Here is a 25,470-nt window from a genome sequence, read left to right on the forward strand (position 1 = left end):
AGCTGGTCCCAACCAGTATAACTAGTAGAGCTATTTTGCACAGATGACAATGTTTCACAGATCCGAAAATGCAGCAATTGCATGAGTCAGTCATCCATCTATTTTTGGCTTTGTTCCAAGCCAGTTTACCTACTTACCAGTTGTGCAAACCAGGGAGGTGTATAGACCTTTTGGCTCAAAGATCAGAGAAACTTTACGTACATTTTGTACCAATGGTAACAGAAAGTTAATTTGTTCAGTAGTCTTTCCCTTACAAGCATTAATTGGAACAGAGCCAAATTATTTCCCAATAATCCAGAACAAGCAAAGAATTTTTTTTTCTTCCAAAAAGTCTTATGGCTCCTTAAGTAGACCTATTTATAGTTAAAAAGGTCCTAGGCTTATTAAATTATGAAAAACAATCATATTCTTACTCTTTACAACTTTCACTTATTTTTTGAATCAGTGTTTTAATCATGACAAACTCACCCTTTTTAGATATTTCACAAATCAGCATGGCCTAGGCAGAAGCAACCCAAGAGTGCTAAATATACATCAATTTAAAACATATTTAAATGTGGATATCCTGTTAGACCCAGTAGGTCTTGCAGTTTGTAACACATACTAAGCTACCAGATCTAACATCCTTCTTTTCCCCAAGCTCCATAGGCACCTCCTGCCTGAAGCATCAGAGATGGTCTGTCTCGATAATCTTATGAGCCCCATACCAGATTTTTATGTAGCTGAGGGCCACAAGATGCACAGCACTTGCCTACTCATTGCGAGTACAACAGACTTCATGCTAGCATCGCCCTGCTGCCAAGTAGCTTGATAGAGTTGATGATCTATGTTAGGGAGTGTTTGGACTGCACAGAGCTACACGATTCTGATGACAAGGTGGAGTGTTTATGGGTGAGGATGAGAGGGAAAGCCAATAAGGCAGACATTGTGCTGGGAGTCTGTTATAGACCACCCAACCAGGTTGAAAAGATGGATGAATCATTCTACAAGCAGCTGGCAGTAGTCTCAGACTCGTGTGCCCTTGTCCTCATGGGGGACTTGAACTTTCCAGACATCTGCTGGAAATACAACACAGCAGTGAGTAAACAGTCCAGGAGGTTCCTGGAGTGTGTGGAAGATAACTTCCTGACACAGCTGGTAGGTGAGCCAACCAGGCAAGGAGCCTTGCTAGATCTATTGTTTACAAACAGGGAAGGACCGGTGGGAGGTGTGATGATCAGAGACCGTCTTAGGCTTAGCAACCATGAAATGATAGAATCCTCAATTCTTGGTGAGGCAAGGAAGGTGGTCAGCAAAACCACCACTATAGACTTCCGGAGGGCAAACTTTGGCCTCTTCAAGGCACTGGTTGAGAGAGTCCCTTGGGAGAATGGTCCTGAAGGGCAAAGGGGTCCAGGAGGAATGGACATTCTTTAAGAAGGAAATCTTAATGGCTCAGGACCAGGCCCTTCCCATGTGCCACAAGACAAACCGCCGAGGAAAACAACCGGCCTGGCTGAACAGGGAGCTTTTGCTGGGACTCAAGAAAAAAAAAAGGAGAGTTTATCATCTCTGGAAAAAGAGCAGGCAACTTGAGAGGGGTACAGGGATCTTGTTAGATCATATAGAGAAAATTAAAAAGGCAAAAAGCTCAACTAGAACTAAATCTGGCCACTATTGTAAGGGACAACAAAAAATGTTTTTACAAATATGTTAACAGTAAAAAGAATCCCAAGGAGAATATCTTTCCTTTAATGGATAGAGAAGGGAACGTAGCAACCAGAGATGAGGAAAAGGCCAAGGTATTTAATGCCTTCTTTGCCTCGGTCTTTAAGAGGGAGACCAGTTATCCTCAGGGTACTCCACTCCCTGAGCTGGAAGGTAAGGATGAAGAGCAGAACATACCCCCCCTTAATCCAGGAGGAAATAGTGACCTACTACACCATCTGGACACTCACAAATCTATGGGACCTGATGAGATCCATCCAGGAGTACTTAGGGAACTGGCAGAGGTCCTTGCCAAGCCACTCTCCATCATCTATCAGCGATCCTGGTCAACAGGGGAGGTCCCAGAGGACTGGAGGATTGCCAACATGACTCCCATTTACAAGAAGGGTTGGAGGGAGGATCCAGGGAACCAAAGGCCTGTCAGCCTGACCTCAGTACTAGGGAAGATTATGGAACGGTTTGTCTTGAGAGTACTCACATGGCAAGTCCAGGATAAGAAGGGGATCAGGCCCAGTCAGCATGGGTTTACGAAAGGCAGGTGCTGCTTGACCAACTTGATCTCCTCCTATGACCAGGTGACCCACCTAGTGGATGAGGGAAAGGCTGTGGATGTTATCTACCTTGACTTCAGCAAGGCCTTTGACACTGTCTCTCATGGCATACTCCTGGAGAAGCTGGCATCTCATGACTTAGACAAGTGTACTCTTCACTGGGTGAGAAACTGGCTGCATGGATAAGCCCAGAGGATTGTGGTGAATGGAGTTAAATCCAGTTGGCACTGGGTCACAAGTGGTGTTCCTCAGGGCTCAGTGTTGGGGCCAGTTCTGTTTAATATCTTTATCAATGATTTGGATGAGGGGATCAAGTGCACCCTCAGCAAGTTTGCAGATGACACCAAGTTAGGAGGGAGGGTTGATCTGCTCGAGGGTAGGAAGGCTCTACAGAGAGATCTGGACAGGCTGGATCAATGGGCTGAGGCCAATTATATGAAGTTCAACAAGGCCAAGTGCCAGGTCCTGCACTTCAGTCACAGCAACCCCATGCAGCACTACAGGCTTGGGGAAGAGTGGCTGGCAAGCTGCCCAGCAGAAAAAGACCTGGGGGTGCTGGTTGACAGCCAGCTGAATATGAGGCAGCAGTGTGCCCAGGTGGCAAAGGCAGCCAACAGCATCCTGGCCTGCATCAGGAATAGCGTGGCCAGCAGGAGCAGGGAGGTAATTGTTCACCTGTACTGAGCACTGGTAAGGCCACACCTTGAGTACTGTGTTCAGTTTTGGACCCTTCACTACAGGAAAGCCATTGAGTTGCTGGAGTGTGTCCAGAGAAGGGCAACCAAGTTGGTGAGGGGCCTGGAGCACAAGTCTTATGAGGAGTAGCTGAGGGAACTGGGGCTGTTTAGTCTAGAAAAGAGGAGGCTGAGGGGAGACCTTATTGCTCTCTACGACTACCTGAAGGGGGGGGTGTAGTGAGGTGGGTGCTGGTCTCTTCTGTCAGGTGGCTGGAGACAGGATGAGAGGAAAAGGCCTCAAGTTGTGGCAAGGGAGATTTAGGTTGGATATTAGGAAATATGTCTTTACTGAGAGGGTTGTCAAACATTGGAATGGGCTGCCCAGGGAAGTGGTCGAGTCACCATCCCTGAAGGTATTCAAAAAGCGAGTAGACAGGGTACTTCAGGATAAGGTTGAGTGGGCATGGTTGATGGTTGGACTCAGTGATCTTGAAGGTCTTTCCCAACCTAAATGATTCTATGAGCAGAGAAGCTTCAGTCAGAACACTGCAAGTTATATGTAACTCCAAGGTGGGCATAGGGGTAATTCAGGTCCTGATTTTCCTCTGAATTGCAACTGAGGTTTTGAATGAAACCCAGATCAGAGAAGTTTCACCTACTCAGTAATAAACCTTGCTTCATCTCAGCCTAAGGCACCAATACCACAAATTGGATAGATACACAAGAAGTGAACACTTGCTCAAAAGAATACTAATAAAGCCTATAAGGCTCCACCACTGCATAAGGGTTTTTACTAGAAGCTCACTCACAAGATTAAAACCTATATTTTTGTTTAGATCCTAGCTATTTATGGTTATTTAGGTCTCAAATATTCATGTGTATGTGAGTACTGTTAAAGATAATGGAACTACTTATGCATACAGCTAAGCTGCTGCCTGGAAAGAGTTTGGTGGGTTTTGTTGTTGTTGTTTTTTTAATTATTTGTCAATTCAGAAAATGTCAGAGACCCATTTTGAGGAAGCTCCTATGGAACTTTGCCAGCTTCTACTGTGTAGACAGATTTCCTACTAGTTCCCCTTGTTAGCTCTTCAGCAGTCTACCCTGTGGGCCGAAAGGAAGCCAAATGCCTTAAAGTTCTGGCTGTGTTCTCCCTTGCAGTCTTGATTCCCAGGGTCAAGAAGTAGCCTGCCCTGGCACTAGACCTCTATTCCCATTTGCAGTCAATTTTAAAAATATAGGAGTGTAATTCATACATAGCTGATTTCAAAATACCAAAGTCATTGTCCTTCCCCCCTTGGCTTCGCTGGGCATTCTCACTAGTAGCAAAACCGTAAAATACTGCCACAAACACGCAGCTCAGAGCAGGTCAGAACAAGCAAACAGTAGAGCATACTAATTTTCTGCTGAAGTATTAAGGGGAAAAATATGCTGAAGCATATTTAACAGGACAAGACAGTTGACCATTGTACCTGAACATGCTGGAACTTAAGCATGTGGTTAAAAGACAAAACTGAAGATACAGTAGCACTGTTCCTCTTTACCATATGTATGCATAATTTTCTGAACAGCTAATCTGTACTTCAAAATTTTTGATATAAATAACAATTTCAACACCAAGTATACTCTAAATGAGTTTAGAAAGATGAACATTAAACAGTTTCATTAGTTTAACCAAATCTTTCCCTTATTTTCTCTAGTGATATTAAATACAGTACCTTTCTGAGAAATGCCAGAGTTTTCATAAAGGTTTGTGATATTATTAATAAGCTTATATTATATAGAATATCCCGAGAGCAACAGCCAAGGAAAACTACTGACACCAACATATTTGGTACAGACAAACATTTGAATGAGATGTCATCAAGACCTCTCTCAAGGACATCTCAAAGGGCAACTTTCAGCTCAAAGCCTTCCAGCGATTTTTTTTTTTTTCCTTCAGAAAGGCAAGTCCAGCTTCCATTATAGAAGAGTTTAGGACTGCAGCGTGCAAGCCCTGATGTCTCTTATCTTGGATAGAAAAAAACCCCAAACCTGGCCCGAGAAATTCTTTTGGGCCAAAACATGCATCCCAGATACAAGGAAACAGATCATATTTATTCTACCAATCCGCTGCTTTCTAACCCTTTCCCCCATGCTTTCCCAAGAGAGTCACTTGGGCCCTTCTGCCTTGTGTACCTACACAAGAAAAAAAGCTTTCTTTTTAAGAACTGAATCCTTCACTACCAGCAATAAAACCAAAATGAGTGACAACAGTAACTATTTTGAATGGAGGCATACTGACATGCAGCAGAAGGGAAAAGCAATGGCCAGGTGTCATGGTTTAACCCCAGCCAGCAACTAAGCACCACACAGGCACTCACTCACTCCCCCCCAGTGGGATGGGGGAGAAAAATCAGGAAAAGAAGTAAAACCCATAGGCTGATATAAGAATGGTTTAATACAACAGAAAAGAAGAAACTAATAATGATAACACTAATAAAATTACAAGAGCAATAATAGAAGGATGGGAATGTACAAATGATGTGCAGTGCAATTCCTCACCACCTGCTGAACGACACCCAGCTAGACCCTGAGCAGCAATTCCCCATCCCCACTCCCCCCAGTTTGTATACTAGATGTGGCATTACATGGTATGGAATACCCTGTTGGCCACTTTGGGTCAGCTGCCCTGGCTGTGTCCTGTGCCCCTCCAGCTTTCTCGCTGGCTGAGCTTGAGAAGCTGAAAAATCCATGAATTTAGACTAAACATTACTTAGCAACAACTGAAAACATCAGCATCATCAACATCACACCATACAAAATACTAGGAAGACAGTTAATTCTATCCCAGCTGAAACCAGGACAGTATCCACCCCTCATTCTATACCACTGACACCATGCTCAGTTTCCATACCTTTACTTACACCCTGGTCAATCATCATCACCTTTTCCGTCCCTTGGAGACATATGAACAATGACTGATATATATATGTATACACACACAGATATCATTCCTTTAGTTCATGGGTTATGTTCATAAAATGTTCATTGAGTTCATTTAGTTCCCGACTCTGGGCTCCATCTGTCATACCAGTCTGTCTGGGCAGGAGGGATGGTGCAAAGTCCTCTCAGCTGGCAGAGCAGGATTGGGCTTCAGGACGGTGTGACGAGCAGGTGACATTGGGCACAGCAGGAGGATGGTGTGCACTGTTGGATTGTTGCATGCTGGAGTCAGTTCTGGTTCCATCACTACTGCGCTTTGCTCAGTTTTATCACAGTTCTTTCTTGCTTGATCCAAGTGATTCTTACTGTAGCACTATGGATACAGCATTCAACAATTATGGTAACGATAACATACAGTAGCAGGGTTATATAGCAACTAATATCATACAGTTTAATTCTGGCCATTCTCACCTAAAATCAAATCCCCTTGAGGCACACGTGGGACTTCCCCATCTTGTCGCATCACCCACCAAGCGCACCCAGGCCCTTGAGCAAAAGCAACCCCACGAATGGGTTTACCTTTGCCTGAGGCAGGAGTAACCCAGACTGTCTTCCCTAACGTATTTCTATGCGCACTACAGGGACTTTATCCCCTTCTACAGTATGTAAAAATTCTGATTGGGCAGTGCCACCCTGATTGGCAGATCCTCTGGTGTTGACTAACCAGGTGGCTTTTACTAAATGCCCATCCCAATGTTTGAAAGTTCCACCCCCCATTGCTTTCAATGCAGTCTTTAACAGTCCCTTCTATCACTCAATTTTCCCAGAGGCTGGTGCATGACAGGGGGTATGATACACCCTCTCAATGACATGCTCTTTGGCCCAGGTGTCTATGAGGCTGTTTTGGAAATGAGTCCCATTGTCTGACTCAATTCTTTCTGGGGTGCCATGTCGCCACAAGACCTGCTTCTCAAGGCCCAGGAGAGTGTTCCGGGCACTGGCATGGGGTACAGAATATGTTTCCAGCCATGCAGTGGTTGCTTCCAACCATTGTAAGCACATGGCACTTGCCTTGGCGAGTTTGTGGGGGTGTGATATGGTCAATCTGCCAGGCCTCCCCCTTTTTATATTTTAGCCGTCATCCTCCATACCACAGGGGCTTTAACTGCTTGCCTCGCTTAATTGCAGCACATGTTTCACATTCATGGATAACCTGTGCGATAGTGTCCATGGTCAAGTCCACCCCTTGATCTCGAGCCCATCTATAGGTTGCATCTCTTCCCTGATGGCCTGAGGTATCGTGGGCCCACCAAGCCATAAATAGCTCACCCTTATGTTGCCAGTCCAGGTCCACCTGAGCCACTTCAATCCTGGCAGCCTGATCCACCTGTTGGTTGTTTTGATGTTCTTCACTGGCCTGACTCTTGGGTACGTGAGCATCTACACGACATACTTTTACAACCAGATTCTCTATCCGAACAGCAATATCTTGCCACAGTGCGGCAGGCCAAATGGGTTTACCTCTGCGCTGCCAGTTGCTCTGCTTCCATTGCTGTAACCACCCCCACAGGGCATTTGCCACCATCCATGAGTCAGTATAGAGATAGAGCACTGGCCCCTTCTCTCTTTCAGCAGTATCTAACACTAGCTGGATAGCTTTCACCTCTGCAAACTGACTCAATTCACCTTCTTCTTCAGCAGTTTTTGCCACCTGTCATATAGGACTCCATACAGCAGCCTTCCACCTCCAATGCTTTCCCACAATGCCACAGGATCCATCAGTGAACAGGGCATATTGCCTCTCATTTTCTGACCATTTATTATACAGTGGGGCCTCTTCAGCACATGTCAAATCCTCCTCTGGTGACATTCCAAAATCTTTGCCTTCTGGCCAGTCCGTGATCACTTCTAACATTCCTGGGTGACTGGCGTTTCTTACGTGAGCCCATTGTGTGATCAGTGCGAACCACTTACTCCATGTGGCATCAGTCACGTGACGTGTAGAGGAGACCCTCCCTTTGAACATCCAGCCCAGCACTGGCAGTCGGGGTGCTAAGAGCAGCTGTGTTTCAGTACCAACCACTTCTGAGGCAGCCCAAACTCCTTCATATGCTGCCAATATCTCTTTTTCAGTTGGAGTATAGCGAGCCTTGGATCCTCTGTATCCTCGACTCCAAAACCCCAGGGGTCAGGCTCAGGTCTCCCCAGGTGCTTTCTGCCAGAGGCTCCAGGTAGGGCCATTCTCCCCAGCTGCAGCATAGAGCACGTTTAACATCTTGTCCCATCCGGACTGGTCCAAACGCTACTGCATGGACAATCTCCCGCTTAATTTGTTCAAAGGCATGTTGTTTCTCATGGCCCCATTTAAAATCATTCTTCTTCTGGGTCACTTGATAGAGGGGGCTTACAATCAGACTGTAATTTGGAATATGCATTCTCCAAAAGCCCAAAATTCCTAAGAAGGCCTGTGTTTCCTTTTCATTAGTCGGTGAAGATATAACTGCTATTTTGTTGATCACATCCATTGGGATCTGACGACGTCCATCTTGCCATTTTACTCCTAAGACCTGGATCTCCTGCGCAGGTCCCTTGACCTTACTTTTTTTTTTAATGGCAAAACCAGCTTTCAGAAGGATTTGGATTATTTTCTTCCCTTTCTCAGACTTCTTCTGCTGTGTTGCCCCATATGATTATGTCATCAATGTATTGCAGGTGTTCCAGAGCTTCACCTTTTTCCAGTGCTGTCTGGATTAGTCCATGGCAAATGGTGGGGCTGTGTTTCCACCCCTGGGGCAATCGATTCCAAGTGTACTGGACACCCGTCCAATTGAAAGCGAATTGTTGACGACACTCTGCTGCCAGAGGAATTGAGAAAAACGCATTAGCAATGTCAAATGTGGCATACCATTTGGCTGCCTTTGACTCTAGTTCGTACTGAAGCTCTAGCATATCTGAACAGCAGCACTCAGTGGTGGCGTGACTTCATTCAGGCCTCGATAGTCAACTGTTAATCTCCACTCCCCATTAGACTTTCGCACTGGTGATATGGGACTATTAAAGGGTAAGCAAGTTTTGCTGATCACTCCTTGGCTCTCCAGTTGACAAATCAACTTGAGGATGGGAATCGGAGAGTCTCAGCTGGTGCAATATTGCTGCCGGTGCACCGTCGTGGTAGCAATTGGCACTTGTTGTTCTTCAACCCTCAGCAACCCCACAACCGAAGGGTCTTGAGAGAGACCAGGCAGGGTAGACAGCTGTTCAGTGCCCTCCGTCTCCAAGGCAGCTATACCAAATCCTGTCGACACCCCTTTGGGTCCTTAAAGTACCCCCTCCTGAGATAGTCTATGCCACGGATACACGGAACCTGTGGATTTTGAATTGCTGGAAACACTCAGACAGCATCTCCACAGCCAAAATTCAGGCTTGTAGGGAGGAGGAGGAGAGATTTTCTTCGTATTGACAGAGTTGGCAAGCCACTTCATCCACTGTCAGTGCCTCTTTGTCTTTCCAGGTCATTATTGCCAGTGAGTTGGCATAGGACGATGGTGTGCTCCATAGAAACTTCCGCCACATGGGTCATGTGCATTGGACTTCGTCTGGATCTTTGGGTAATTGTGGGATGTCTGGGTCATAATGAATCATCTCTAGCACAGCTAATTCCCTCAGCTAATGGATACCTCTTTCCATGGTGGTCCACTTGCCTGATTGACATATAACATCTTCCTTAAAGGGGTACCTTTCCTTCACACTTGACAGGAGTCGCCTCCAGAGGCTGAGGGCTTGTGTCCCTTTTCCAATTGCCTTGTCAATGCCACATTCCCTGGCAAGTGATCCCAGCCGCTTGGCTTCCCTATATTCTAATTCCAAGCTATTAGCCCCATTGTCCCAGCATCAGAGGAGCCAGGTGATAATATGCTCACCTATACAGTGGCTGAAATCTTTTCGCATATTCCACAGCTCACTCAAGGATAGGGACTGGTTTATTACCTCTGGTTCTGCCTCTTCCTCCTGTTCCCGTGATGACCCTGGTTCACCTTAATCCTTCGCTAAGCGAACTGATTTTTTTTGTATATTTCTTTTTCTGTACGGGGGCAACTGATACTGGTGCATGTTGGTCTGCTGGTTCAGTTGCAGTACTGCTCGCTGGGTCTTGGATAACTGCAGTGTCTGTTGCCAAGGTTTGGGTAGCTGCTGTGCTCATTGCCGGGGCTGGAGGGGTCGCGGTGTCTGTTGCTGAGGTTTGGGTAGCCACAGTGCTCGTTCCTGGGGCTGGAGGGATCGCGGTGGCTATGGCCAAGTTCTGGGTAGCCACAACGCTCTTCGCTGGGGCTGGAGGGGCCACAGCACCCATTGCCGAGGTTTGAGTGACCACAGTGTCTGTTGTCTTGTTGTTAGGTCCAGAGACCTTCTCTTCCCCTTGAGGGTACTGAGTAGTGTTGAACAGGGCTCAATAGGCATGGGCCAGGCCCCAGCACGTTGCAGTGATTTGTATCTCTCTGGAGTTGCGAGGGTGACAGAATACCTTTTTCAAATATTTTACTAGTTCTTCTGGATTCTGCACTTGTTCAGGGGTGAATTTCCAAAACATTGGAGGTGCCCACTTTTCTAGGTACTTGCCCATACTACCCCACACACCCTGCCACTCATAATTATCCAGCCTCGGGGCAGATCTCTGGGTGATCTTCTTAAATAGTTGTTTAACCTTAAACAAGAGCTGAACCACATTCAGGAGCATGCTAAGTCCTAGCAGTAGGGCTAGGACCGTGCTGGTCTCAACATCCCAAGGGTATTCAAATTTTTCAAAATTCTCAAACACCATCATAAGTGGACTGAAGGAAAAAGGAGAGGGGAAGAAAGGTACCCCACCCATAGACTGGCTTTCTAAGGAGGAAAAGTAAATGGTGTAATTATTAATAGTTTCCCGCAGATGGCTCCCGAAGTATAAAGGTGACAATGCTGAGTGCAAATACCGGATTAATCCCACAGCCGATGACTTTATCATACCATAAACCAGTGTTATACCATACATCAAAGCGAAAACCTTAATCCACCTCCCACGGATGATAAGCAGCAGAAGAGGAACTACATACAGCAAGCGAGGCAATACATAACAGAACTTTAAAAACCAGAGCAACAACTCTAAGAACACATAAATCAACGTAATGACCAGTGACTATTAGACTAAATATAATGAATGCTTGTAACAAATTTGTTTTAACAAGCTCTGGTCAGGTTTGTCATTATCTCAACCCTTCATGCCCCACGTTGGGCACCAAAAATGGACTGTCGTGGTTTAACCCCAGCCAGCAACTAAGCACCATGCAGCCACTCACTCACTCCCCCCCTACCCAGTGGGATGGGGGAGAAAAATCGGGAAAAGTAAAACCCATAGGTTGAGATAAGAATGGTTTAATAGAACAGAAAAGAAGAAACTAATAATGATAACACTAATAAAATGACAACAGCAATAATAGAAGGATTAGAATGTACAAATGATGTGCAGTGCAATTGCTCACCACCCGCCGATCGACACCCAGCTAGTCCCTGAGCAGCAATTCCCCACCCCCAGTTCCTCCAGTATGTACACTAGATGTGGCATCACATGGTACGGAATACCCTGTTGGCCACTTTGGGTCAGCTGCCCTGGCTGTGTCCTGTGCCAGCTTCTTGTGCCCCTCCAGCTTTCTCACTGGCTGGGCATGAGAAGCTGAAAAATCCTTGACATTAGTCTAAACGCTACTTAGCAACAACTGAAAACATCAGTGTGTTATCAACATTCTTCTCATACTGAACTCAAAACATAGCACCTTACCAGCTACTAGGAAGACAATTAACTCTATCCCAGCTCAAACCAGGACACCAGGCATTACACCACTGTAACCCACTGCAAAAATTCTAGATTGCCCCATATCATCACCTGAACCAAATCTTTGCCAGTCATTAATATTTCTCTTCACTCAGCTTGCTGAGGGTATCAGTGTTTGTCAGTTTACAACACTTAACACATCCTCACATGAAAGGCATGAACAACCCTGTGTGGAGCAGAAGGTACCAGTGCAGGAGATCCTGGCCCTAACCTTGGAGGTTCAAAGAGAAAGCTAGTTCTGGTTATTAGTGACCTTGCCAGAGGCCAGCAGCCACAACTGCAGGGCAGGCAGTGAAGAGTGTGGCTGTGTTTGCTTGGCAGTATGGAAGAACTAGTTTCCACACTTATGACTGAAAGACCAATAGAAACCCAAATACCCCTGTGCTTCTTACTGGCTGGGGCATCCAATGTGCCTGCAGAGCATGGGAAACCTACTGTATTGAGCTGGTAGTTACAAAAAAAGAGAACTTACAGTTAAAAGACACAACAAATTCATGTCTGTTCTATATTTACAGAAGAGCTCCTTTCCAGAACCATAAGGAGACATTATTGAAATAACTTTTTAAAAATAAACTTATGCAAATCAATATAGTTTTAAGAGAAACTCCATCCAGCCCCACTGTTTAAAAACCAGCTGGTCACATTTCCATTTAAAGTTTGAACTTCCTGACAATGCATTTCACACAACTATAGGAACCATCACCTATGTTTTATTTATATAATCCAACAAAGTTAATAAGCAATATGGATCCCTAATATGGGAAATCCTTTCCAAATTTTTAAGAACACATCAGCACTGTTTCAGTGAGCTTCCATGCTAATCACAACTGCAATATTTTCTTACATTAATCAAACAAGTCTTTAGTCATAGGCTAGGCATCTGTGGAGATATTTACTTCAGTGAAAAGCCAAAAGTTTCAGATGTATTTTATGGGAACATTTAAGATACTGATTACATATGTGGTGGTAAAGTTAAAACTTGAAACAAGAGAAAAAAAATGAAAGTACTATTAGTATCATACCTGGCAACTCTGCAGTCTAAAAACATGAAGAGTTTAAAGAGTGTAAAATATTGATAAACTGATGAAACTGTCACTGACTACACATGAATTTTCAAAGTACTGAGACAAGGGGAGTAAAAAAAAAATCTTAGTAGACATAATAAAGGGGGGTGAAAGATGATGTTTAGTGCTTACATTGTTGAAATTAGCTGAGGTAGAGACAGTCCTTGAGAAGAAGAGTTGGTCCCAAGAACCAGCCAATGAGGTAAAGACAGTCCTTGATACGAAGCAGGCAGGAGCAGGCCCCAAGAGCCAGCTAAGACTGGTCTTGCGGCTTGGGTGAATACCAAGAAATCACTGAGCCTGCGCAAGGAAAGAGGTTACTAGTGGTGACGGAGACGAGTCATCCATCTTCATCTCTGCAACCACCAGACGACCACCATAAAGAGGCCCTGCGCAGGCGCAGTTGGGAGGGGACTATGGAAATGACCTCTCGGAGCTAATTTTAATATGAAGCGGGGATAGGTCATGCATATGTATAGGCGTATTGTAAATATGTAATACCTGACTGTATAAACTTGAGGCAAACTGCCGAGTCACGCGCGCACGATTTTGGTGGGACTACCCCCCGTGCCGCCCAGCACTGAATGAACATACCTACTTTACAATCTCACTGATTGTGGAGTCTGTTTTCTGCATGTCAGTACATATTCAGCAACCAGAAGTTAGAGTACTGTCATAAATCAAAGCAATTAAAATATTGTCTTAACCATAACAATAGACAAACATTTGCCTGCTAGAGTGCATTAATCTGACATGGTCAATAAATTCTACATGAACTGCAAACTGGAGGTCACTGCAAGTTTTACCACACATTTCACATATTTGAATTTTGTATGCTTCTTCAGATACAGAAGAGGTAAATATTACCTGAAGGCAATGGGGAGACCCTCTTATCCACTAAGCTTTGAAGCTTCCCTTTTAAAGAATACAAAGGATTACCAAAATAAAATTCTGCAGGCATTTATTGGTAGTAGAATAGGAGGCAACACCAATTTGTTTAAAAAACCAAAAACTCTCAAATTGGTATTATCACAAATTAGGTCTTTTTTCTTTCAACACTAAGCCCTTTCTGCATCTGAAAGGAAAAATTCTGAAGATACAAGCATGATGGTCATAAAAAAAATCCTCAGTGTAAGAGTATTTGACAGAAATAACTAGTGAAATGAAATGCATATCAATGGGTCAAAACAAGGAGTATTAGTTGCATACCTTTGAGGGTTAACTACCAGCTCACAGGAGGACCTGATCATCATTGCTGACAGCTGAGCAAAGACTCATTTCAGTTTGCTCAAAAGCAAGATGACATGATGCTCAAGAGGAGGATGGAAGAGAACTCAGAATACAACATGTCAGATGTAGTCAGATGTCAGCATGGTCTAGCAGACAGAACCCATTTCTCCAGTACTCTACTCCCACCTTCCACAGTAACCCTGGGTAAGTTACAAGTAGGTACAGTATCAAGAGCAGTGTGTTAGCAATAAATACTGTGAAATCTGTTGATGAGAAGTACTAGGGAAGAATTGAAATCACCTGGTGTAACAGGTATATTAGTAGCCATTCCACTATGAATAAGAATATTAGGACAGGAGAGATGAAAACAAACAGTATTATGCAAGATTTCTATGAATTATGGGAATAGTTTATACTTCAGGGATACAAAAGAAATACACCAAGACAGCATGAAACATGGGTAGACTGACTTGAATTCCAGTTTAATCTCATAGCAGAGAAACCAGAATATTCAATGACAAATTTTAAGTTTAAATAAAAAGAAAAAACCCCACTTTTTACAAACACCTTCAAATCCTTAGTCATCAGATGCTGAGCACTATCAAAAAATTGGACATTTCTGAGCAAAATTAAGAGGGAGCAATGGCTGTATCAGCTTTTATTAAGGCAATTTGAGAAGTATTTAATCAGTTTCTACACAGAAGGTAAACAATTCCCAATTTCAAATGATTCTTAAGTATCAGTAAATAGAGCTGCTAGCTTTTTTCAGGACATTTTTCAGTTAAGATCCAACAAAACCTATCTTCCAAGAAACCAAGCAAAAAAAAACCCCCAACAACCCAAAAGCACCAAAACATACACACGAACCAAACTTATCTTATAGGAAAAAATAATCAAGACTATTCACCACCAAGCAGGATTCTCCAGTTCTGCAGGGTGGTAAGACAGGAAGTCAGAAGTGTCCTACAGGCAACACAGCCACCAGGTAAGGATAAAAGGGGAGGGAAGCAACAGAAAGCAGCTTTCCCACTTAACCACATTCTCCTAGTCACCTAAAGACAAGTAATGAAGCTCTCAAAGGCTTTCTGTCCTCTGCCTCAAGCAAAAGAATGAACTGTAATTCTATAGTTTTAAGTGAGAGCAAAGCACATAAAAAGTAAAATAAGACAACTCTTGGGTCTTCACAGACAATCAGCCAAGAACACAGAGATTAGCATTAAAAACTCCAGAACTCAAACCAGAATCATTCTCTTATCACCACTGCTGCTAAAAACTATCTTTACAAGTTTGTTTAAAGAACAGCTACATGGCAACATATAATTTCTATTTTAGCTTAAGCCAAGTTTCACCAATACTGGAAGCCAGTGAAAGCCAACAGAAGCATTCCCACAGTCATCCCACCCCCAGCTGCTTGTTTACACTCCCACCTTATCCTCTCCTGCACTGGGATAAAACTTTTGCACAGCTGCACCATTACTTTTACTCCAACTTCAAACAATAACAAATACATTAGCACAGTAAAAGATCTCATGAAGTTCAAATCCATCATACAGAAGGAAAAACTGATCTTCAAAAGTATCTTGTACTCTACATGTTTGAGCTTTGGGTAAGGCACAATTGCACACATCTACACACAGGTATTACGCTGAGCAGTACCTAGGTTCCACTGAGTGACAGTGAAGACTGAACCTTTAGTATCACTAAATCCAATGAGACAGAAAGCTCCAGATTAGTTACAATCTATTTACTTTGCATAGGAACAAAGAAACTGCCATACCAGATCAAACCATTTAAGCAGAACCCTACCACTTGCAATAACTAATAGTGATAAAAACCCAGACATGGTAGAGGGTGACCCTCTTCCAAAAACACTCTCAAGCCACAGAACACAGAAGAGGTCACAGTAGTATTCAGCTTAAACTAGAAGCAGAAAATTTGGTTACTTAAGCTGACAGTGAAAAATATCAAGCATTATGGACTCAGTTAAAACACATAAAATTATATTTTACCTTAGCTATTCTTAGCCAAGGTAAATAAGCTATATTTTTTACTTTAGCTACATTCTGAAAACATGAACTGAGAACATTATCATTTCAGTAAAAAAAGAGCATATCAAACCTTGGCCACACTGTGCTTTCACTGTACTTGTTTCTCCCTCTGTTCCCACTCCGCTGCCCAGTCCAGTGCTCTGTTAATACATTCATGCCCCCCTTTGAAAGTCACCAAAGGTGCTACAAATTGATAAGCAGAGCTAAAACTGACAAACTTTTAATAGTACACTCATATACATAGTAAAAATTTCAGTTTCACAGTGTGTCTTTGGTATCTCTAGCAGGCATCGATGCAAACAGCAAGTGCATAAAATACAGCATAAATATCTACAAAGGTTGTCTTACAGCTGAACTGACAAGTCTGCCATAGCTAGCATATGCATTTTCAAATTCAAACACTTAATTTTCACCCAAGTCACACAGTATATAGTTACTATATGCAGAGGAGACTAATTGCAGCATTTCCTGCTTTTCATTTTTATAAAAACAGGGTTACGGCAGTATAACTAATCCTGTACTCGGTGATGTAATAAGTCACCTACACCAATTTCAGACACAAATAAACATCACTTAAATGGTTTGAACATTTTAAGAGAACATTGTTAAGGTCACAGAGGAGGTACATTTTGCCTACATGGCATACCCCAAATCAGAAGTTGTAAGTGTAGTATGATTTCTTGTAACTTGAGTTATCACTGAACTCACTGTTAGGATCTTTTTCTATAAACCAAATCAATATACTGTCAGCATAGACATGGGATAAAAGGTCTGAAGTGCTTTATCTTGAAGCTGTATTTCCTAGTAAAACAACTCCCCCCTCCTCTTACAGTGATATAAAAAGATAGCTTATAACATTCACAGCTTTTAGTGAAAATATTTGTTCTACTGCCCTGACAAGCAGAATACTCAAGAGATTAAAGATAAAAAGGTAATATTTACATTTAGGACTTCACAGAGTCAGTTTTCCTTCTCAGCTTCATTCTGAGGCTCATGCAGGTCTTCCAGCATAAACAGAAAATTTATTTAAAAAGAAAGTGACTGTAATACCAGAGACTGATAGGAGGATTTTTGAGCAAGCACGGTATCTTTTAACTAACAGTATATCCTTACAGGAAGGTACAGTTACTGTATTTAAAAACAGAAGAGAAAGCCTCCACATAATATATTATTTTGATTATGCCCTTCAGTTTGCCTCTTAAATGTCTGGGCAACAGCTGCATGCACAAATTTAATGTGTAATATGCTAACTGCTACTTACATACAAATTAATCTCCCTCCTTCAGCTAGAGCAAGTTCAAGTTACAATAAGGGCAGAGAGATGTTTTAAATTCTTGATATGGCCTGACAAAGCAGTACTTTGTCTAACATCTATTTACTGGTAACACAACATACAGAATTACTGAGATACTCTACATGAGCATTTATAGGATATTTCTGAAGAAAAAAAAAAAATCACTATTAATGCTGCCATGGGTTTATTATGAAAACAGTTGAAAAGTAGACTCACTAAAATACTAAAGAGAAAAGCACTTAGCATTTTCTATGATTGTTAAAATTCCTAGTCAAAAGTGAGAGAGCATTTGGGGAAAAGGGTTTTAACTCATACACACACTCAAAACACTGACTTGTCCAAATGCAGGTACTTAAAAGTAAAATAAAACTGTCCACATGAAAGGAAAAAAAATTCCACAGCTGCTCCATCATTGCTGCTGTGGGACTGACTAGCAAGGATGGACTCAACATTTCAGCATCAATGCAACATATATTGACCCTCCTGAACCTCTAATATCAAGCCTAACTCCCACTTACTATCACCAGGAGACTCAGAGTTGTTTTAAATGCATTCCAACACTGATTCTTTATTTCCCTTGAAAGCCATGAAACTGGATACAACTGTTATTATGAGACACAGTACATTATAAATTCCTGACTCAAGAGACAAAGATGGTGCTAGAAGTCATAAAAGCAGCCCAAGATACTTGCTAAAATTCATACATGATCTCCCCCCCCTCCTGAAACACTTAAGATTTCCCACTAACCCTTCTTTAAGTACAGAGGCATTTCTTATGTTAGGACCATAGCATATAAAGTATTTTTACGTTGCCCTAGAAATAGGCCAAAATCCATCAGAATTGATGAGAATTCATAGAAACAGGACATTGATCTAGAAACCAGTTTTTATTACAGCAGTCCCAAGATAAGTCAACCTTTAAAAAATATCCTTGAGGTTTAACTGCCATAAAAGACACAACTAAAAAGAATACAAAAGCCATCTGTTCAAACTGGAACTAGATTTCTCATGAGGTTTAAATAATTAGCCAGACAAACTGTAAGGCAGTATTAACAGCAAAAAACCTATTTTAGTGCTAAGTCCTTAAACTACACAGTCCATATCATATAAAACCTTAAAAGAAATCCATATGAAGTTATCAACTTCACATCAAAGTTACACCATCACTACTGCAATGCCTTCCCACACACATACCAGTTAAACCTGGCAAGCGCATATTAAAGCTAAAATGTGCTCTGGAGTATTTAAACTGCTTTACTATGGACATGTTCACTTTCACCCTGAATACTTCAACATATATCAAATAGGCATAGCATGGGCAGTTCTATAAAACCTCAAGAAATTGGACTTATCAAATAAAACACACGGAAGGCAGAGACTACAAATACAAGGGCACTAAATGGAACCACTCAAAAGTATCACCTAGACTGAACCACAAGATTACTTTCTCTCTGAAAAAGAGATAGTACATTTATGTCTGAAAGTCGTGCGTCCCGTCCCGTTGCCCCCCCCCCCCCCCCCCCCAAGAATCAAAGAACCCAGTTCCACAATACCACGATGCTGCAAGCTAGAATTAGACTTCAGAGAAGGTTTGGGTTTTGGTTTTGTTTCGGTTTTGTCAAAAGAAAAAAATTAAAATTACTCAATTTTGTGCAGCAAACTGCTAGGAAAGTGCAGAAAACAGTCAGGTACTCAGTGAGCACCCAAAGCAGCACAGCTACCGCTTGAACCACGCCGCACCCTCGCGCCCTGCTCTGGCACCAAGGCGACAGAGCTGCAGGAAGAGTTAAAGGGCTCCACTCGCACCGAGATCCGACCCCGGTCCCCGCCACCTCAAACTCCAAAGCCCTTTAGGACTCCAGCAGAAATTAAATATAGAAGCACCCACGCACACGGCTCGGCTCCCGCGCAGCTAATCGCCCACGGCGCAGGGACGCGCCACCCCGACCCTCTCCTCCGGCGCCAGCTGCTGGGCCCCGCGCAGCATCGCACCGCGGAGAGCTGCGGGCGACCCGCAGAGCAGCCCGGCAGCCACCCCTCCCTCAAGCACACACCAGGTCCCTCCGCGCCCCAGAGGAAGGCGGCGGGCGAGGGCTGCCCGCCGCGCCCCAATCCTGCACTCCGCGGGCAGCTCGCGCCACCCCCGCATCCGCTCTCGGCTAGGCGCCCGCAGGGGAGCGGCAACGGGGTGCCCGAGCCCTCCTCGCAGGAACAGCCCCGCCACCTCCACTACCTCCCCTCACCTCGCAAGGGGGTACGGCTCCATCCTCTGCTCCGCGGCGTGGTCGGTCACCGCCGGCAGCGGCTCCAGGAACTCGGCGCAGCGGCTGGGAGAGGCAGCCGGGCCGGCGGGGCTGGAGCGCGGCCCGGGCAGGTAGTGGAGCAGCAGCGTCTCGGGAGCCTCCGGCGAAGAGGAGGAGGAGGACGACGAGAAAGCAGCGGCAGCGAGGAAAAGGGGCCCCTCAGGCAGTCGGTCCAGCTCCGCACTCCGCACTTTGCGCGGCTGCTTCCGCCTCCAGTCAGAGCGCTGCTCCCGGCAGCCACCGCCCACCTCCCGCAGGAGCCCCCCACCGCTCCCCGCGACACAACCCGCGCCTGTGCCGCCCTTCAGGCCCCCGGCGGCGGCTGCTGCCTCCGCACTGCCGCCTGAGGATAATACTGACGACAAAGTGCGATTCCCCGCCACCGCCGCCATTTTCTCTAGCGGGTCACATAGGACTCCTAAGGCTTGGGGAAAGCTAGTACTCCAACCCGCTACGGAAACGGCGTAGGGAGGGGGTGGGAGGCGAGCGCGGATTGGTGGCAGCAGGCGGGGCGGGGCGGCCGCCTGTAGGTGCAGTGGCCCGCGGCGGCGCCCCGCCCGGCCCCGCGCAGGTGTTTGCGTCGCGCTCGCTCGTCAGGGGCGGGGCAGGGCTTGGCCGCCTGCGGACGGGCGGGGTCGAGCCGCGTCCGGGAGCTGGCGGAGGTGCTGGATGGGGAGGATGTCCCCGTCTCCATGTGGCCCTTCCCATGTGCAGGAGAGCAGCGGGTGCTCCGGCAGCCTCGAGGTGTGGGGCCGTGGCGTGCGCTAGCCGCCGCCCTCTGAGGAGCCGGCACTGGGGCAGCATGGGGAAGCCCTTCCTGAAACTCGGGTCGGCTCCTGGTGGCACCGCGCCCCAGCTCGCAACACCCTGTCTGTGTGCTCCCTCTCCCTAGCACTCCTAAAACTTCCGCAGGCAACGTCCTCCCCAGGAGTCAGGCGAGAGGCGAGGAAGGAGCAAAATGCCTGCAGTGCCTTCCTGTGCTGCAGCGAGCTGCCTTGAAATCGCTGCTGTGCCCAAGCTTACCTGCTCATTCGTTTCCGGGATTAGTACGAAATTAAATGCACATCCTTGCTTGCGGTCTTCACGTGTCCTTCTCCAAGTTGCCCACACTTGGCAGGTGCTGCTTCACCCATCCTCTGATACTTTTCCATGTCTGTAACTACTCAGAAGCATTAATGTCTCGTCAGAGTACACCTGTTTCCATGTGTGCATATGTACGTGCATCTAGTTTAGATTATATTACATATACCTACCATTGTGGCTGTTTCCCAAGAGACTGGGAGAGGGAAGAAAGGCAGGAGACAACACATGACCAGAACCTTGAGGAGGTCCAAGTAAAATTTACTCTTGGTCTAGATTTCCACTTGATCAAAATTGGGTGGTTTTGCTTTCAACCTCCGAGCTGTGGAGAAAGGACTTAAAATTTTGCAAGAACAGAAGAGTGTACATTGTTGTCAGAGAGGTGCTGTTTTGCTGCCATTAAACAAGTCTACCTATTTGAATGCTGATTTAATCTGAGACAAGGAAAGAAAAACTGAATGTCGCTATGCATACCAAGTTGTTTTCAGGTTGGTGTGATTTTGGATACAGTAGGAGTCAAACAGTTCAAAGCACTTTTCTTTAGCTGAATATCTTAAGCTTATTTCTCAGAATTTGATGTGTATCCCCCAAGTGTAACATTAGCTAAGCATCTCGACAATGATTTTTAGCATGATCACTTTGCTGGGATCACTGCTTTGATCTGAAGTGCTAGTTGGATGAGAAGTACCTCCTAACAGAAGCAGATTCTTTCTTGTCTTACATACGTGATCAGATGCTAACCTAAATGTAGAGTCTTTGCTGAAGGATGTGACAAGCAGATTAGAAGAGTTCTTTTCCTGTAGACTTGCAAGAGCAAAAGCTTGAGGAGACTGTTTTAAATGGTACTCCATATAATTGCAGAATAGTATCAGTATGCACATGGCCTCAAGGTCACACTAAGTGAATCACTTAAATGATCTGTTAAGATGCCATGTTCTAACTACCCTTATGAAGGTTTTTCAGTGAAGGATGCTGTGAGAAAGTCAGTTGTGTGTTGGAGTGGGAGACGGTCCTGGAGTAAAGATGGAGTCTCAATATGAGTATGATCGTTCTCCTTTATTACAGGGTTTACAGGGTTTATATAGAAAAAAGCGATAGCACGTGCTAACAACAACGTTATTATTGGCTAAGCTTCTATGTCCACACGCCTTAAGCATTATTGCGATTGGAGCAGCGCTTTGTTCACGCGGAGTGGAGACTCGACTCTTATCAGCTAAATTTCTGCTTATTCTACTTGCAGCACCACCTGCGTACATCTGGCTGGTCACAGAGAGTCCAAGGCCACCTCCTTCGGGCCTAACTCTTGCTCAAAGCCTGAGTTGCTCAGTGGTACGAAATCGTGTCCCTTCTCGCTCAACCATGTTTCCACAATTCCCCCTTCTTGTTTTTGAGCAATCCAGGCTTGGTCAACTATCTTCATCATGGCCTTTTTAGCGCAGCTAAGTGCTACACACAGAAAAATACCTAAAATTACAAAAATAATTAGAATGCGTAAGCCTTCAGTAAGCAACTCTAACAGCCAAGTCGGCAAGCTCCCAAAAATACTAGTCAGCCATCCGTCAAGAAAGCCATGGTTCTGACGAATCTGTTTGGCATGCGTTTTTAACCATTGCAACTGCTTATGTATGGATTCACTGTGGTCAGACAGATTTATACAACACATACCTTCAAAATCGTCACAACCATGTCCTTGAGCCAATAATAAAAAATCTATCGCTGCTTTATTTTGTAAAATTGCGTGACATAGGCTCTTTTGGTTGTCTAAAAGTGCTTCTAACACTTCCGTGGTAGCATTGGCTTGTTTCTCTGCCCAGCAAGCTAGTTTTCCTAGTTCATTTAGCGCTCTTCCTGCAGCTGCACCTGGAACAAACAATGATAAAAACACCTGTTCTGTGGGGCTAAGTAGGGTGACCTGATCATTACAGTCAGGAGCGAGACCTGTGACGCTTCGCTTCTGATGACCAGATATACTACTTCTGTTTAAATTTTTCCACTGATTTTGATTTGGAGCCAGCAATGTTAATTTGCCTAGATAACATGGTCCACCAAATACATTCTTTGGAATTCCCTGCCATGCTCTATCGCCACGTATTAAAAAGACATCAGGAGGCAGGGCCTTGGGTGTGCCATTGTTCCAGATGGGCAGACCGCCTCTAGCTTCTCCCCCAAGGGCTCCTAGTTCCTGCGGCTGCGAGGTGTCATTTGTACCACAAAAGCTGCCTATGTCCATATAGTCGTAATAGGTGGCAGCTGAGGTGATATTTGTCCATCCTGACCAATTATAAGATCAATAATAGTTCAAACCAGTGAGGCCAGGTCCTCCAAAAATTATGCAGGTTTGGGTCCAATTCTGTGAAGTGTTACCAATGCGCATTGAGCCTAACAAGTTTAATTCTTGGGGGTCCCACGGTAATGTGCAGTTCAAGTTATGCAAAAGCAAAGCAGAACAACGACTAACACTTATTGCAGCAGTACAGTTTGTTGTACTATAAGTGGCAAATTTTTCTGCTTGAAAGCCAGGCACTCCTATTAAACAGGTTTGAAAAGGCTCTGTTGCAGAAGCAAGGGATAGACAAAAAGCAGGTTGGCCTGTCATGTTCACCCAGGTAACCCACATGTTTTGTCTGGGTTCAATGTGATGGAGGGTCGTTGTCACTGGTACCATCATACCTACAATCAAAATCCTGATCATTAAAGTAACTTCCTGCCCTTTCTCAGTTTCCATGCAAATCGCTTTCGGCATTTTTCTTTCGCTTGGGTCCAATCTGGTTTGGGAACGGCCCATATAGCGGGCACTAGGTTTGTTCTGCTACACTCGAGGTCACAAACTAACACTTCTTCTGCCTTTTTTAAACACCAAATTGGCCCAGTCTCCACGACTATGCAAATAACGACTACTCCCCAATGTTTCGTGCCCTGTGAATGCAAGACCTTAGCTACATCAACTTCCTTTTGCAAACAGCTATCACACCAGTGTCTGGCAAGTGACACCCGACGCCACCATTCCTTCGTACAAGTCTAGCAAATACACAAGACCCAGGGTTTACAGGTTGCACAAGAAGTACAAACTATTTCTGTAATAAGCGTTTCCTTGTACCCACTCATAGAGTTCTTTTCTACTTATGTTACTCCTTCTCTGTTGTCTTGGTCCTTTTCAAGAGATTCTCCACTTTGCTGCTCAGATGGCTGATCTCGGTGATCCAATGCAGGCTTCACCGCTCGGCTGGGCACCCACACTGGACCGTGATCTGTGGAAACACACATAACCTTGCCCCCAGGTTATTAATGGAAATGGACCTTCCCATTGCCCTGTTTCTAGATTCTTAACTAAAACCATGACTTTACCCCTAATTTTGGCTTTAGCTAACTTTTCTTGTGGAGAGAGATTCCCTACTCCCCCTTTTTGTGTTTCATCAATTAACACCTGCTGTATTGCCCTTTGCAAAGATCTATGAACACAATTAATTAAACACAGTAAAAACAACATTATACATATATATATAAAATACATAAGAATAAAACACTGTTCAGGTGTCGGGGGATGCAACAAGTCTACGGAATTCCTGACAGTTCGAGAACAGCGCGACCTTGAGCAGCTTGTAGTATATCCTTGAGAAGTCTGGAAAGATCCGAGAAGACCAGTACGAAAACAAGATAGTGATAAGAAGAACCGTCCTGACAAACTCACCAATCATGAATTGTTAGTTACTAACTAAGCCAATCATATACTAACACATACTCTGAAGAAGGGGATAAAAAGGTGTGTTAGAACAATAAAGTAGCCATTTTGCGTGATCTATTACTTGTCGTGTCCGTCTCTACCGCGACAAATGGTGACCCCGATGCGCCTGAGCGAACAGATCATCTAACGGCGATAAATCCAGCACTAGAGAGAAGTATACCAGCGGCGACGAGAGCTGCGAAAGAGTATACCGGCAGCGAGAAAAGCTGCGGAGACGGAGCCCGGTGAAGCTGAGAGCAGTGGAATCTGCCTGGTCCGGACCTGAGCCTAGACACCTAATAAGGTGAGCCACCGGGGACTAAACTGTTAGAATGGGGCAGAAATTAACAAAAGAAAAGGAGACGATTTTGTCTACCTGGAAAGCCCTGTTAAAAAGAAAAGGGGTTAAAACCCCAGAACAAAGCCTGAAACGGGTTTTAATACGGTGTAAGGTGCAAGGCTTTACAGCCACAACAGTTACTGCATTCAGTGTGGATGCATGGCAAACAGTGGGCTGGAAAATGTTTGATGAGATCTCTAAAGGACAGAAAGAGCTCTGTAAGTTGGCGATCGTATGGCGTCTATTACGTGAGACCCTGAAGGAATGGAAAGCAGAATGTGATGCGAAAGATCAGCAAAAGAAAGATGAGAAATCAGAAAATGTTATCAATGAAAAAGTTTCTGCTCAAGTAACAGCTGCGGCCGATGCTGCAATATCAGCAGTTGCGGGCAGAAAACCCCTCACAAGCAAAATCAGATCATACCCTTATTCACCTCCTCCTCCTACGCCATTAATTACTTTACCGGGCGATGAGGGGCCCTCCTCACCTACTGGTGCGGCGGCAGAAGGGGTGACTCCATCAGCCCCCCCCGAAGAGAAAAATGTGGCGATTAACACTGAGCCGGAAAGCCAGGGCCGTAACGAAAGCGAGGGCCGTACCGAAAGTGAGGGCCGAAAGGATGGTGAGACTCAAACCGAATGTGAGGGCCGCACGGAAAATGAGAGC

General features: G+C 44.7%; 2 protein-coding genes across 2 annotated transcripts in view; one reads left to right on the forward strand and one right to left on the reverse strand.

The window, feature by feature from the left end:
- LOC126035238 (mitogen-activated protein kinase kinase kinase 1-like) overlaps nt 1–20,091 on the reverse strand; it is a 91,384-nt gene extending 71,293 nt beyond the window's left edge. The window contains exon 1 of the mRNA XM_049793505.1: nt 19,603–20,091. Within this exon, the coding sequence (XP_049649462.1) occupies nt 19,603–20,054 (452 nt within the window). The 5' untranslated portion in view covers nt 20,055–20,091. The remainder of the gene's footprint in view (nt 1–19,602) is intronic.
- Nucleotides 1–25,470, forward strand: part of LOC126035380 (NAD-dependent protein deacetylase sirtuin-2-like) — a 195,036-nt gene that overhangs the window by 44,610 nt on the left and 124,956 nt on the right. The window lies entirely within an intron of this gene.

Source organism: Accipiter gentilis, chromosome W (genome assembly GCF_929443795.1).
Source record: "Accipiter gentilis chromosome W, bAccGen1.1, whole genome shotgun sequence".
NCBI classification, from domain to species: domain Eukaryota; kingdom Metazoa; phylum Chordata; class Aves; order Accipitriformes; family Accipitridae; genus Astur; species Astur gentilis.